The 15,388-nt window shown below is 37.1% G+C and overlaps 3 protein-coding genes across 6 annotated transcripts; all 3 read left to right on the forward strand.

Moving 5' to 3' along the window:
* Nucleotides 1-271: 271 nt before the first annotated feature.
* On the forward strand, nucleotides 272-820 carry LOC118486601 (UDP-glycosyltransferase 76B1-like). The gene has a single exon (XM_035983158.1). It carries the CDS (start codon nucleotides 272-274, stop codon nucleotides 818-820), a length of 549 nt encoding a protein of 182 aa, XP_035839051.1.
* Nucleotides 821-2,731: 1,911 nt separating this feature from the next.
* Nucleotides 2,732-8,765, forward strand: LOC110904789 (UDP-glycosyltransferase 76G1-like). 2 transcript variants are annotated; one of them, XM_035983507.1, is made up of 3 exons: nucleotides 2,732-3,859; nucleotides 5,175-5,971; nucleotides 8,612-8,765. In XM_035983507.1, the coding sequence occupies exons 1-3, from the start codon at nucleotides 3,355-3,357 to the stop codon at nucleotides 8,621-8,623; spliced, it is 1,314 nt and encodes a 437-aa protein (XP_035839400.1). In that variant the 5' UTR covers nucleotides 2,732-3,354; the 3' UTR covers nucleotides 8,624-8,765. The 2 variants fall into 2 exon arrangements, with proteins under 2 accessions (XP_035839400.1, XP_022006341.1); XM_022150649.2 differs by lacking the exon at nucleotides 8,612-8,765 and having other exon boundaries at nucleotides 5,175-6,220.
* LOC110904790 (UDP-glycosyltransferase 76B1) lies at nucleotides 8,739-14,294 on the forward strand. 3 transcript variants are annotated; one of them, XM_035983509.1, is made up of 3 exons: nucleotides 8,739-8,882; nucleotides 9,103-9,610; nucleotides 12,522-14,294. In XM_035983509.1, exons 1-3 carry the CDS (start codon nucleotides 8,874-8,876, stop codon nucleotides 13,352-13,354), a joined length of 1,350 nt encoding a protein of 449 aa, XP_035839402.1. In that variant the 5' UTR covers nucleotides 8,739-8,873; the 3' UTR covers nucleotides 13,355-14,294. The 3 variants fall into 3 exon arrangements, with proteins under 3 accessions (XP_035839402.1, XP_035839403.1, XP_035839401.1); XM_035983510.1 differs by having other exon boundaries at nucleotides 9,175-9,610; nucleotides 12,519-14,294; XM_035983508.1 differs by having other exon boundaries at nucleotides 12,519-14,293.
* Nucleotides 14,295-15,388: the final 1,094 nt, after the last annotated feature.

Genomic DNA, 15,388 nt, shown 5'->3' on the forward strand with positions numbered 1-15,388 from the left:
GACACTAAAGGGAGTTCGAACAGTGGGGGTGGGGGCCTGATGATGCTGGTAACTGTCTACATCATGTATATTAGTCATTACATATTCTTTTCTTGACATGCATAGAGCAGCCATGCTATGTGTTCGGTTATCAAATTCAATTTGGATACTAGGACTTTCACATGTCACCAATAGTCCATTAAGGGACACAATAAAGAGTTTAAATTAGCATGTATGAAAGCAATTCATTAAGCCTTCACTTTTATTGCATTGGCTTTGAACTTTGTAGAACATGGAGACTCTTGGAAGCATTAGCACTCTCCAGAGCCGGAGAATAATATTGTTTCCGCTACCTTTTCAGGGTCATATCAATCCCATGCTTCAGCTAGCAAACATTCTTCACACCCGCGGTTTCAAAATTACCATTATACACGCTGAATACAACTCTCCTAATCCTTCCAACTATCCTCACTTCACCTTTAAGCCCATTAAGGACCACCTTTCCAAAGTTGCTCACGAGTATCCTACGAACCGAGACGGTACCTATTTTGTTAGGTACTTAAACAAAAGCTGTGTAGATTCGTTTACTGATTGTCTAGCTGGGTTGTTGACGGAACCCGGTGAAGAACGGGTTGCTTGTGTAATCACAGATGCGTGTTTCTACTTCACTCAGGCGGTGGCGGATGATATGAAGCTACCTCGGATAGTGCTCCGGACTAGTAGTCTCGGTTGCAACCTTGCTTATGAGGCTTTACCCTTTTACTCTAAAACGGGTAGTTTTTACCTTACAAAACAAGGTCAGTCAAATAATACTTTCCAAGTCATTCCACAAATCACTTAAAAACTGAAAATTATGAAAAATAGACATGTAATTTGACCTACGTTTTACAAAAAAAAAAAAAAAAAAAAAAAAAAAAAAAAGATATCGACTTTGAAACATTTTAAAAAGGGAAATGATCAAACTAGGCATTCTTTTTAAGAATTTCAAATTTATTTCAACCAATCATAGCGACTCCTAAGTCTAAGCCGGTGGCTAACTTGATTGATTTGGAAAAAGACAAAAAAAAATCGTCTATTTTGGAAAAGTTAAAGTCAAAACATCTATTTGTACCAAGTTAGACATTCAAAACCAACCAAGTAACGCCGAATAAGCACCAGCCAGCACAATTAAGAATGAAAAATTCAAAAAGACCACAAAAGAGCCAATCAAATCCATTTCTATGTAAAAGACCCGGCTAAATTTTATCCGGCGGCTAGGAGTTGGTCTCTGCCTTTTGACATTGGCTAAGGCTTAGCCTGCTTTTACACACCTTGCGTTTTGAATGGCTCACTTGTGGTCCCCCAATATGTACTTTACGTTGAGTTTCCATGTTTCCGCTACTACGTAATTCAAAACCAACCTATTAGGTAACACTAAACATGTATACTTTCCTAAATGCTTGATCGATGTTTCATATATAGAACTAGAAACTCGTGTATTACACGGTTTGAATAAATATAATTTTATATATTAAATAATAAAAAGTTATATTTTTATAAACCTCGTATATTGTACGTGTTAAATAAATGTAATTTTATATATCAAATAATAAAAACCAGTTATATCTTTAAAAACCATGTGTATTACACAAATTAAATAAATGTAATTTTGTATACTAAATACTAAAAACGTCGTATCTTTAAAACCTCGTGTATAATCGGGTTGAATAAATCTACCAAATAATAAAAATATTACATCCTTAAAAACCTCGTATATTACACGTGTTGAATAGATCTAAAAAAGAGTTATATCTTTAAAAACCATGTGTATTACACATATTAAATAAATGTAATTTTGTATATTAAATACTAAAAACGCCGTATCTTAAAAAAAACCCGTGTATAGTCGGGTTGAAAAATCTACCAAATAATAAAAAAATTGTATCCATAAAAACCCCGTGTATTACACGTGTTGAATAAATCTAATTTTACATAGCAAATGATAAAAAGTTATATCTTTAAAAACTTCATGTATTACACGTGTTATATAAATGTAACTTTGTATAATGAATAATAAAAAAGGTAATATTTTTAAAAACCCCACGTTTTTACCAGTTGAATAAATATAATTTTGTATACTAATTAATAAAAAGAAGTTATATTTTTAATAAATTAAGATAACATTTAATATTAATTTATTATTTATATATTTAATATAAGATAAGTAGGAAAAAGAGGTATATGTTTTAAAAATATATTAAATTAACAATTTAGATTTGATGATAATATTTTATTAAAGTATGATAAGATTTAATATTAATTTATTATTTATTTATTTAGTTAGTTAATATAAGATAAATATAGATTTGAGGATGACTTCTATGAATGACACGTGTCCAAAACTTGGTTTCTTTTATTATAGTAGATAGATTTGAAGTATCAGTGCCGGAATACAATCAACCCAAGAACATGCCCAATATGTTGAGATGTTGCTGAAAACACATATCAACTTTTAGCCTCCTATTATTTGCATCCAGTCAACATTTGGTACGTTATTTAATTCAGATATCACACATTGGTCAGAGAAATTTTTTATTCAACAGGATCACTACTATGGACCATAGTTGTCAAAGGCGCAAGGCGCACTAAGGCGCAAAGTATGAGCCTTGGGCTTCAATGCAAGACGCTTAGGGTGGAGGGAGTGGTCACCAAATGGTGAGTGTTTAACTTATTTTCTAACCAATAATGTCATGTCATGTAAAGTCCCAACTCCACTCCTCATTTTGCACTCAATCACTAGCAATGGTCAAATACATGAAGAGTGGTAAATAATATAAAAAAAAAATTGTGATTGGTTGAAAGGGGTTGGAGCCCACCATTAACCCTCTCTCTCCCACCTCTCTCTTCTTCACCGAGTCGGTGAATACTCACCACCCACACCACCTCTCTCCTCTTCCCCGATCCAACAGAGGGGGTGGGGTGGGGGCCTGGTGATGCTTGTTATCGTCTACATCATGTATGTAACATATTCCTATTTTGACATGCATACGGAAAATACTAATGAATAAAAAAACGAGCTGCTATGCTATGTGTTCGGTTCAGTGGTGGACCCAGAAATTATTTGCTGAGAGCGCGGATGAGGTGTTCAACCATATTTTCAACGGGTGCGGTCGGGTTTTGTGCCTAAAATATACACTAAATTTTTTTTTTCAAGGGGTGCGGCGGCGGCCCACCCTGGCCAAAGGGTAGGTCCGCCCTGGCTCGGTTATCAATGATTCTCACATGTTACCTACCAGTGGTCCATGAAGGGACGCAATAATGAATGAAATTTAGCATGTGTACAAGCAATTCATTAGGCCTACATTTTTATTGCACTGGCTTTGAACTTTGTAGAACATGGAGACTCTTGGAAGCGTTAGCACTCTCCGGAGCCGGAGAATAATATTGTTTCCGCTACCTTTTCAGGGTCATATCAATCCCATGCTTCAGCTAGCAAACATTCTTCACACCCGCGGTTTCAAAATTACCATTATACACGCCGAATACAACTCTCCTAATCCTTCTAACTATCCTCACTTCGCCTTTAAGCCCATCAAGGACCGCTTTTCTGAGATCGCTGACCAGTTGGCTACGAACCGAGACGGTACCTATTTTGCTAGGTACTTAAACAAAAGCTGTGTAGATTCGTTTATTGATTGTCTAGCTGAGTTGTTGGCAGAACCCGGTGAAGAACGGGTTGCTTGTGTAATCACAGATGCGTGTTTCTACTTCACGCAGGCGGTGGCAGATGACTTGAAGCTACCTCGGATAGTGCTCCGGACTAGCGGTCTCGGTTGCACCCTTGCCTGTGACGCTTTACCCTTTTGCTCTAAAAAAGCTTGCTTTTACCTTACCAAACAAGGTCAGTCAAATACTTTCGTATCATTCTATTATCTGACAAAGCACTTTTATGGGGTAGGGGTGGTCATCACTCATCACTAATTTATCATTCTCAACTTCCAATCAAGTTCCGCCACGTCATCGAGCTTTATTCCATCACTCACAACCTTTTAGAGTGGAAATGCTGATCACTCACCCAACCCTGAAAACCCAACAAAGCAATTAAATAAAACATGAAACAAGACCCAAATATAACGCGTTGTTTTTATAATGGGAATTAACTTCCACGCGTTGAATTATAGGGGTGGCGGTGGTGTTTTGCATATGTTCACGCGTGTTCAAATTCCATCACGTACAAACTTAGCACCACCCCGGGTGGCCTTACCTCTACCCGTAGGAATAGAGAGGCTGCTTCCAGTGAAACCCCCGGCTCGATTGTAGTTTTGCATCAAGTCTTAGACATAAGCAATTGAGACAAATGCCGATCAGTGCATGTACCCCTTGTCTTTCAGCTATCAACGTCACCACATGATGCATGATTAACCATCCGCCTCTTTTAACGTTATTTTTACGAAATTTGTAAAATTACGCTAGAATTAGTGCACTTTCACTTTTGCCCCCCGAACGTCCACACATATATACATTATATGCGCATACCGCAAGCGGGACCGTGACAAAACACTTTTATAAAAGGGAAAATTATGAAAGGGAAAATTATAAAAATAGACATTACATTGACGTATCTTTAAAAAGAAAGATATTAACTTTTAAGCATTTTAAATAGACATTCAAAAAAACCAAAAGTTCCAAGGGTCCACGGAAAGTACCAATCATATCAGTACATCTGTAAAAGATCGGCTAAAATTGATCCGATAGCTAAGACCGTGGGGCTTGGGTTGGGGCTTGGGTTGGGCATTGGTTGACACGTGGAATGGGAAAAAAAACTCACGCCCATGGGGTATGGTGGGGCTTGGGTTAGGGGCATGAGTTGACACATGGCCATTGAGAGCCCGCCATGTCACCTTGCTAGCCCGCCCCACGCCCGGCTTCAATCCCACGCCAAAGGGGGCCACGCCCAAACTCAAGCCCCAACCCAAGCCCCCCGGGGTGGTGGCTTGGGCGTTTTCCCCCAACCCACACCCCAACCCAAGCCCCATACCACATGGCCTAAGGCTTGGTCCCTACTTTTACACATGTTGCATTTGATTGGTTCACTTGTGGTCCCCGGAAACCTGTTTTTCGTGTCTGCTAATTCCAAATCAACCAATTGGGTAACGCTAAACCTGTTTTCGTGTTTACCATGTATACCTTCCAAAATGTTGGATCTATGTTTCCAGATTCAGATTATGAAGCATCAGTGCCAGAATTTCCACTTTTGAAATTTAAAGACATCACAAATATCACAATCAACCCACAAGGTATGGGGGACTTAACCTCCAACATTCTTAACCAGATGAGGGCATCATCAGGGATTATATGGAACACATTCAAAGAACTCGAAGAATCTGATCTAGAAACTCTCTCCCAAGATTTTCAAGTTCCGAGCTTCACTTTAGGTCCATTCCACAAGTATTTCCCAGCATCTGGGAGTAGCTTGATCGAACAAGACCGCACTATTCTCTCATGGCTAGACAAACAACCACCCAAGTCAGTAGTATATGTTAGTTTTGGAAGCGTTGCACATATAACCAAGTCAGAATTTCAAGAAGTGGCGCATGGGTTGGCTAATATGGGTTTGCCATTTTTGTGGGTGGTTCGACCAGGGATGGTTGTTGGTTCAGAATGGTTGGAGGCATTGCCCGAAAAATTCCTAGAAAGAATGGGCGAGAGGGGACGCATAGTGAAATGGTCTCCTCAACAAGAAGTACTAGCTCATCCGGCAACAGGGTGTTTTTGGACTCATAATGGATGGAATTCAACATTAGAGAGCATATGTGAAGGTGTTCCCATGATTTGTTCCCCATGTTTGGCCGACCAACCAATAAATGCAAGATATGTGAGTGACGTTTGGAAGATTGGCGTATTGTTGGAAGATGGGTTTGAAAGGGTTGGAATCAAGATGGCGATTAAACGTGTAATGATGGATAAAGAAGGAGAAGAAATGCGTGAGAGAGTAAGTTCTCTTAAGGAGAAGGTAAACCTCTCCCTCACTGAAGGTGGCTCTTCTTGTCAGTCTTTAAACAACTTAGTTGATTATATTTCGTCGTTCTGACTACAAAAATATAAGTTACAACACTCCATATATGCAGGAAAAATTCACAAAGAACTGGTTATATCAAGTAATCCTTTTCTTTTTCATTTAATGGAGAGAGCTGTAACGAGAGACCTGTATCTTCAAATGATTTCAATTTCAAATAAAAGACCTCTAGTGACTTGCTTCTTACTTTGTTAGGCGCCCCCTTAATTAATTTGTTGGGCGCCCCCTTAAGGAGGGGGCTATATTGCCTTCTTCCAATAAAGGCCACAATATGGAATGGAGCCCCTTCCATCCTTACCTAATTTTTTTTTAGTTTTTTTTATATTTGTAACATTTTAATAAATAAATAAAAAACATTTAAATAAAATAAAAGTATAGAACATAAGATTTAAATAACTAAAAATCAAAAATAAAAACACATAACGTTTAAATAACTTAGAAATAATAAATTAACATAACACATAAATAAAGCGATAACAGTTAAATAAAGCAACCGTAAACTAAGGACGTGTCGCGCCAAGCCTCCCAATCCGGTCTCGCAAAATCCTCCAAGCCGCAATGTGATCAAACGGCCTTATGTGTTGTGCTTCAAACTCAGTACGTGCCTCGGCAAGCGTTTCATCCTCGGCTACACCCTCCTCACGGTTCAACGGAGTGTCGTAGCACCTCTCAAAATGTGTACACTTTATGCCTAGATGCATAAAATTTCATAGAATTTGTTCTCTTCCACGAAAATTCTCACCTAAACGTTGGTAGAATGTAGTCCTAACCGCTCCAACATTGAGGCGAATCAAAAGAGAATCCTAAATCGACCATATCCACCCGTGACTAACGTGATATCCTCAGCCTAGATCCAACGACGTGCCTTTGAATACAGAGATTGAGAGTATAAAAAGATTAAGAGTATGGAGAGGTTTGAGCGAAATAAAATAGAATAGTGTGTATATATAGAGTAGATATTAATTAAATTTAAAATTAATTTTTTTAAGAAAAAAAGTTACCGTTGATTCAATGGTCAAACACAAAGGCCCACCATCTTTCTCCCGTTGTTGGTCGCTATTGCTGTGGCGAAGCAAGAATAGCCTCCTCCCCCCCCCCCCCCCACAATGGCGCCGATAGTATGGGATAGGGGACGCTATGCACCCCATACCTGGTAGTTGTATTGCGTATTTTGTGTTAGTGACTTGCTTCTTAGTCTGTGAATGTGTATTTTGTGTTTCTGGTCATGATAAAAGCTTAATGTTGCATTGAATTTTTGGTCAACTTCATCAGCACTGATTTTTTTTAAAGTTATATTGTAAGCCATTAACCCTCTTAAAGCATGGGTAATGATTATTATAGGCGTGTGAATGAGTTGAAAACACCCTCAACATAGTCTATCTGGACGTTATAGGGGCATGAAGAAGGATGAGTGTTTGTAGTATAATGCCAAATAAGGTGAAAAAAGTGGAAGGTAATTACTGAAAGGGCATCACGGGCGTTAACCATTATACATTTTTAAAGGGGTGTTATAATGTTGATGTGATGGAAAATACCTCTTAAAGGACATTAAGTATTACTGATGGCCTTAGCCTCCTTTTTTTTAGCCATGAATATTGAATAAGGAGGCCTCTCACACCTAATTTTTCAATTCCTTATTTTCTAGTGCCACTAACGCTAGGGTGCTGTTGGTTTGCGAAATTAAGTGGAATTCAAATGAAACAGAATATGAATTCCATCTCTTGATATATTTGATACACTGGAATGATGGGAATTGAAATATATTAATTTTTAATGTGTTTGGTTGGGAAAATAATTGGAATTAGCATGGAAATTAATTCCCTCAAATTGGAAGAAATTCAAAATCTTCCCAATATGTTATTGAAATTCAATCAAAATTAATGGAATCTTTGACTTTGACTACTCAATCGTCGCATCCACCACCAACCCCCATCCCCAATCTTTGACCAGAACTAATTACATAATATAATCACTCTAGTTTAGACCATGTGTAGCGGCAATGTGAAGTACGAGCGTGTTCTTATCACTTCAAGCCCCAAAACGCCGTGTACACCGCCCCTGTGGGCTTGATACATCCAAAATTTCGAATGGCATGTTTATAGAAACGCCCGGATGATTTTGGTTTAGCCAATAGAATTGTTTGTTTTTGTTTTATTTTCTAAAAAAAATAATATTAATTGCCTAATCATTGTTAGGGCATTATACTATTTTTAACTTCCTCATAATACTCCTTTGCTGATTAGGACACTACATATCGAATAATGCCCAAAGGAAGGGCTTGAACTTCAAGCCCCACTACACATGATCATACAGTTTTTCTTCTTCTTCTTTTTTGAAAGACTAAGAAGTAACTTATATAATCCAAAACAATCTATTATTACATAGATTTTAGACAACTAAAATTAAAGGTTAAACATCTTAATTCATAGTCTGCATAAATCCATTTTCTTCTTTTGCAACCATTAAACATACCAAAACAATCTATCCCCGACCCATTTTTTGCCCCTCATAACAAAAGTTTCTAGGTCCCTGACTGCGACTCATTTAGCCTATTTATCTAAATCATTTATCTTACAGATTTTACATTGAAGGTGGCAAATACAGTGGCATGTGACGAAACTACAGAAGCAGTGGTCATGTGGCGCGTTCGGTGACTACATGGGACTATATGATGAGAGAAGCAGTAAAGGAGACCCGGAAGGAGGGCCGGGGGAGAGAGATAGAGAGATTCGGTTTAAAGCGGATGTCACAAGACTCGCAGAGGTGCAACAGGACTTTCGGCAGGCGCTAACTGCTAGCGTTAAAAAAAGGGAGACCCAACAGTAGGGGTGGGGGCCTGATGATGCTGGTAACTGTCTACATCATGTATATTAGTCATCACATATTCTTTTCTTGACATGCATAGAGCAGCCATGCTATGTGTTCGGTTATCAAATTCAATTTGGAGACTAGGACTTTCACATGTTACCAATAGTCCATTAAGGGACACAATAAAGAGTTTAAATTAGCATGTATGAAAGCAATTCATTAAGCCTTCACTTTTATTGCATTGGCTTTGAACTATGCAGAACATGGAGACTCTTGGAAGCGTTAGCACTCTCCAGAGCCGGAGAATAATATTATTTCCGCTACCTTTTCAGGGTCATATCAATCCCATGCTTCAGCTGGCAAACATTCTTCACACCCGCGGTTTCAAAATAACCATTATACACGCTGAATACAACTCTCCTAATCCTTCCAACTATCCTCACTTAACCTTTAAGCCCATTAAGGACCACCTTTCCAAAGTTGCTCACGAGTATCCTACGAACCGAGACGGTACCTATTTTGTTAGGTACTTAAACAAAAGCTGTGTAGATACGTTTACGGATTGTCTGGCTGGGTTGTTGGCAGAACCCGGTGAAGAACGGGTTGCTTGTGTAATCACAGATGCGTGTTTTTATGTCACGCAGGCGGTGGCGGATGATATGAAGCTACCTCGGATAGTGCTCCGGACTAGTAGTCTCGGTTGCAACCTTGCTTATGAGGCTTTACCCTTTTACTCTAAAACGGGTAGTTTTTACCTTACAAAACAAGGTCAGTCAAATAATACTTTCCAAGTCATTCCACAAATCACTTAAAAACTGAAAATTATGAAAAATAGACATGTAATTTGACCTACGTTTTACAAAAAAAAAAAAAAAAAAAAAAAAAAAAAAAAAAGATATCGACTTTGAAACATTTTAAAAAGGGAAATGATCAAACTAGGCATTTTTTTTTAAGAATTTCAAATTTATTTCAACCAATCATAAAGCGACTCCTAAGTCTCAGCCGGTGGCTAACTTGATTGATTTGGAAAAAGTCAAAAAAAAATCGTCTATTTTGGAAAAGTTAAAGTCAAAACATCTATTTGTACCAAATTAGGCATTCAAAACCAACCAATTAAGTAACGCCGAATAAGCTCCGTCGGCTGAGCCTTAGCCAGCACAATTAAGAATGAAAAGTTCAAAAAGACCACAAAAGAGCCAATCAAATCCATTTATATGTAAAAGACCCGGCTAAATTTTATCAGGCGGCTAGGGGTTGGTCTCTGCCTTTTGACATTGGCTAAGGCTTAGCCTGCTTTTTGTCACGGGGTTAGTTTTCGACCCCCGTGTGGCGTCCCCAAGTCCCCGGGGACAAGCCAATCCATCCCGCTTCTTTGTGTGGGTCACTGGTTTCGTCCTGCCTTGGACTCATCAGGAGAGCGGCGCCAGCTCTCGACAAGTGGTGCGTTCGTCGTTTGCACGACTAGGCACGTACACCTCTTCATTGACACTGACTCCGTGTCCCCTGATAAAGTCTAGGACTAGCCAGTAACCCAAGCGTTCAAGCACAGCCCACAGCATTGCGACCTTCAAATATTTGGCCCATGACATTTTACACACCTTGCATTTTGATTGGCTCACTTGTGGTCCCCCAATATGTACTTTACGTTGAGTTTCCATGTTTCCGCTAATTCAAATTTCAAAACACCTATTTAGAGCATTCATATCCAAGGAATTAAATTATGTGTGTGTTGTTTTTAAAATATAAAGAGTATAAAAAGTGGTTGTGAGTGGAGTAGAGAAAAAATGTTACTGTATATTTGAGGGGACACTGTTCACCCCCTATAACTTTTTAATATTTTTTGAAAGTGGTTGTGAGTGGAGGAGAGAGAAAAGATAATGATAAAGGTATAAAAAATATTATTTAATTGAAAAGAAGAGAGAAAATGTAGTGTTTTTTAGTGTAATTTAAGATGAGAATATGATGGATTGGATGTGAATGCTCTTAGGTAACACTAAACATATATACTTTCCTAAATGCTTGATCGATGTTTCATATATACAACTAGGTTAGAACCCCGTGTATTACACGGGTTGAATAAATATAATTTTATATATTAAATAATAAAAACTTATATTTTTATGAACCCCGTATATTATACGGGTTAAATAAATGTAATTTTATATATCAAATAATAAAAAATAGTTATATCTTTAAAAACCATGTGTATTACACAGATTAAATAAATGTAATTTTGTATACTAAATACTAAAAACGTCGTATCTTTAAAAAACTCGTGTATAATCGGGTTGAATAAATCTACCAAATAATAAAAATATTACATCCTTAAAACCCCGTATATTACACGTGTTGAATAGATCTAAAAAAGAGTTATATCTTTAAAAACCATGTGTATTACACATATTAAATAAATGTATTTTTGTATATTAAATACTAAAAACGCCGTATCTGTAAAAAAACCCGTGTATAGTCGGGTTGAAAAATCTACCAAATAATAAAAAAAAATTGTATCCTTAAAAACTCCGTATATTACACGTGTTGAATAAATCTAATTTTACATAGCAAATGATAAAAAGTTATATCTTTAAAAACTTCGTGTATTACACGTGTTATGTAAATGTAACTTTGTATAATAAATAATAAAAAAAATAATATTTTTAAAAACCTCACGTTTTTACGAGTTGAATAAATATAATTTTGTATACTAATTAATAAAAAGAAGTTATATTTTTTATGAATTGAGATGACATCTAATCTAACATATAATAAAAGACTCCAAATAATGCCACATGGCATTCTTTTCTTCAACCTCATAACTTTTATTTATATTTGTTTAATAAATTTCTTTTAATATTAATATTAATTAATAACCAATATATAGAAATCATTTATTTTTATCTTTACCTTTATCTAAAATTAATAAATAACTTCAATTTTGTAATTTAGACCCTTTGTTTTTACTTTTAACCCAAAGTTATTCATCTTTTGCAATTTAATCTCAACTCTTTTTTATTTTTAATTTTGGTCCACCATACTTTTCATCTTTCCCAAGTTTTTCATTTCGTTCTAAATTTTGTAAGTTAACGAACCGCACCGTGTGTGTGGGGTTCAACATTTTTTTCGTATATTTTTCCCGTTTGATTGGCACGTCGCGTCACATCTATTTTTCTGCGTTTGACAAGTTCGTCCAACATGTGGGTCCTGGATGGACGTAGTTATTTTTTTTTTCTATGTTTTACGTTTCGGTTTAATTTCTCAGCAACGAGCGTGCGTGACTCAAAGATTTTACGTCTGCTTTTCGCTCGACGTTATTTTTTTCCCGTTTTATTTATTTTGTTTTTACGAGTTTTTTTGGTGTTGTTGGTCGTTGACAATGGTATAGTATTGCTACTACTTAACACAGTTTTATGACAACCGCTGCAACGCAGGGGCTTAATACTAGTTTAATATTAATTTATTAATTATATATTTAATATAAGATAAGTAGGAAAGAGAGGTATCTGTTTTAAAAATATATTAAATTAACAATTTAGATTTGAGGATAATATTTTATTAAAGTATGATAAGATTTAATATTAATTTATTATTTATTTATTTAGTTAATATAAGATAAATATAGATTTGATGATGACTTCTATGAATGACACATGTCCAAAACTTGGTTTATTTTTTATAGTAGATAGATTTGAAGTATTAGTGCCGGAATATCCACTATTGAAATTTAAAGATATCGCAAAGATCACAATCAACCCACAAGGTATGGGGGACTTAGCCACCAACATGCTTAACCAGATGAAGGCATCATCAGGGATTATATGGAACACCTTCAAAGAACTTGAAGAATCTGATCTAGAAACTCTCTCCCGAGATTTTCCAGTTCCAAGCTTCACTTTAGGTCCATTCCACAAGTATTTCCCAGCGTCTTCGAGCAGCCTGATTGAACAAGACCGAACTATTCTCTCATGGCTAGACAAACAACCTCCCAAGTCGGTAGTGTATGCTAGTTTCGGAAGCGTTGCACAAATAAACGAGTCAGAATTTCAAGAAGTGGCGCATGGGTTGGCTAATATCGGTTTGCCATTTTTGTGGGTGGTTCGACCAGGGATGGTTGTTGGTTCAGAATGGTTGGAGTCGTTGCCTGAAAATTTCCTAGAAAGAATGGGCGATAGGGGACGGATAGTGAAATGGTCTCCTCAACAAGAAGTACTAGATCATCCGGCAACAGGGTGTTTTTGGACTCATAATGGATGGAATTCAACATTGGAGAGCATATGCGAAGGTGTTCCCATGATTTGTTCCCCATGTTTGGGCGACCAACCAATAAATGCAAGATATGTGAGTGACGTTTGGAAGATAGGCGTTTTTTTAGAAGATGGGTTTGAAAGGGTGGGAATCGAGATGGCGATTAAACGAGTAATGATGGGTAAAGAAGGAGGAGAAATGCGTAAGAGAATAAGTTGTTTTAAGGAGAAGGTAAACCCATGGTTGCAAAAGTCGCTAGGCGCTCCCTAGTCGGTCAACTGAGGAGTTGAGAGTACTCGGCCTAGGCGGAGAGTACACGGGGAGTACTCGAACATGCCAGATTATAAAGAAATTAGTTTTTGGGTATTAAATATATGTCAAATAACATAAATTTACTAATATTTATAACAATATACTTAAAATTGATATTCATTCTTTAATATTATACGCATAAAAATTATGGTTTATTTTATTTTAAGTCAAACTCAACCCGAGTTGACCTTCTAAATCCGATTTTGGCCGATGTTGACCGTATTTTATCGATTCCGAGTAATTAGTCGGAGTTGAAGAAAGTCGCCTCGGCAGCCTACCTTGTAGCGACTACTCGGGGAGTACTCGGCCTTGGAGACCTTGTTTTACAACCATGGGTAAACCTCTCCCTCGCCGAAGGTGGCTCTTCTTGCCGGTCATTAAACAACTTAGTTGATTATATTTCATCTTTTTGACTTGCGGAAATCAATTACAGTTAATTCTTTAGTATATTTATTCTGGAAAAAAAAAACACAAAAACTGATACATGTATGCAATATTTTTCTTTTTCATGTAATAAATGGAGAGACCTGTGAATTAGACTTGTATCTTCAAAAGTGATATCAATCTTAAATAAAACATCTAGCAATTTCCTTCTGAATCTGTTAATGTGTTTCTGGTCGTGATAAAAGCTTAAGCTTGATGTTGCACTCAAGTCTTGGTCAAATTTACCATACTGATTTTTTATTTTCTTCTATTATGGTGTAACAACCTAATTTTAAAAAAAATCCAAATAGAATTTTTTTACACATCCAATCGATATGTAGATACAATCAACCCAAGAACATGCCCAATATCTTGAGATGTTGCTGAAAACACATATCAACTTTTAGCCTCCTATTATTTGCATCCAGTCAACATTTGGTACGTTATTTAATTCACATATCACACATTGGTCAGAGAAATTTTTTATTCAACAGGATCACTACTATGGACCATAGTTGTCAAAGGCGCAAGGCGCACTAAGGCGAAAAGTATGAGCCTTGGGCTTCAAAGCAAGGCGCTTAGGGTGGAGGGAGTGGTCACCAAATGGTGAGTGTTTAACTTATTTTCTAACCAATAATGTCATGTCATGTAAAGTCCACACTCCACTCCCCATTTTACACTCAATCACTAGCAATGGTCAAATACACGAAGAGCGGTAAATAATATAAAAAAAATTGTGATTGGTTGAAAGAGGTTGGAGCCCACCATTAACCCTCTCTCTCCCACCTCTCTCCTCTTCCCCGATCCAACAGAGGGGGTGGGGTGGGGGCCTGGTGATGCTTGTTATCGTCTACATCATGTATATAACATATTCCTATTTTGACATGCATACGGAAAATACTAATGAATAAAAAACGAGCTGCTATGCTATGTGTTCGGTTCAGTGATGGACCCAGAAATTATTTGCTGAGAGCGCGGATGAGATGTTCAACCATATTTTCAAGGGGTGCGGTCGGGTTTTGTGCCTAAAATATACACTAAATTTTTTTTTTCAAGGGGTGCGGCGGCGGCCCACCCTGGCCAAAGGGTAGGTCCGCCCTAGCTCGGTTATCAATGATTCTCACATGTTACCTACCAGTGGTCCATGAAGGGACGCAATAATGAATGAAATTTAGCATGTGTACAAGCAATTCATTAGGCCTACATTTTTATTGCACTGGCTTTGAACTGAGTTTTTTACGGAAATAGTGCTATTATCAAACATTTAATCAAAAGTAATGCTGCTCATACAATTATTTCACAAATAATGCTAATGCCATTAGTAATGGCGATTTTTGTTGCTAGTTGTAGGCTTTTCAGCTTTTGCTGATAAACATGCAGGCTTTATAGGGAATTCGCAGGCACCAATCATTTGAAAGACCAAATCTTGCATTAACAGCCAATGGAAATGACGAAAAGGTACAAGTCTCCATTGGAAATGGCGAAAATGTACAAATCTCCAATATAAATGGCGAAATGTACAAGTAGCCATTTGAAATGGAGAAAAGGTACAAATTAGCCATTTGAAAT

The sequence above is a fragment of the Helianthus annuus genome, chromosome 14, assembly GCF_002127325.2.
Source record: "Helianthus annuus cultivar XRQ/B chromosome 14, HanXRQr2.0-SUNRISE, whole genome shotgun sequence".
Taxonomy (NCBI): Eukaryota; Viridiplantae; Streptophyta; class Magnoliopsida; order Asterales; family Asteraceae; genus Helianthus; species Helianthus annuus.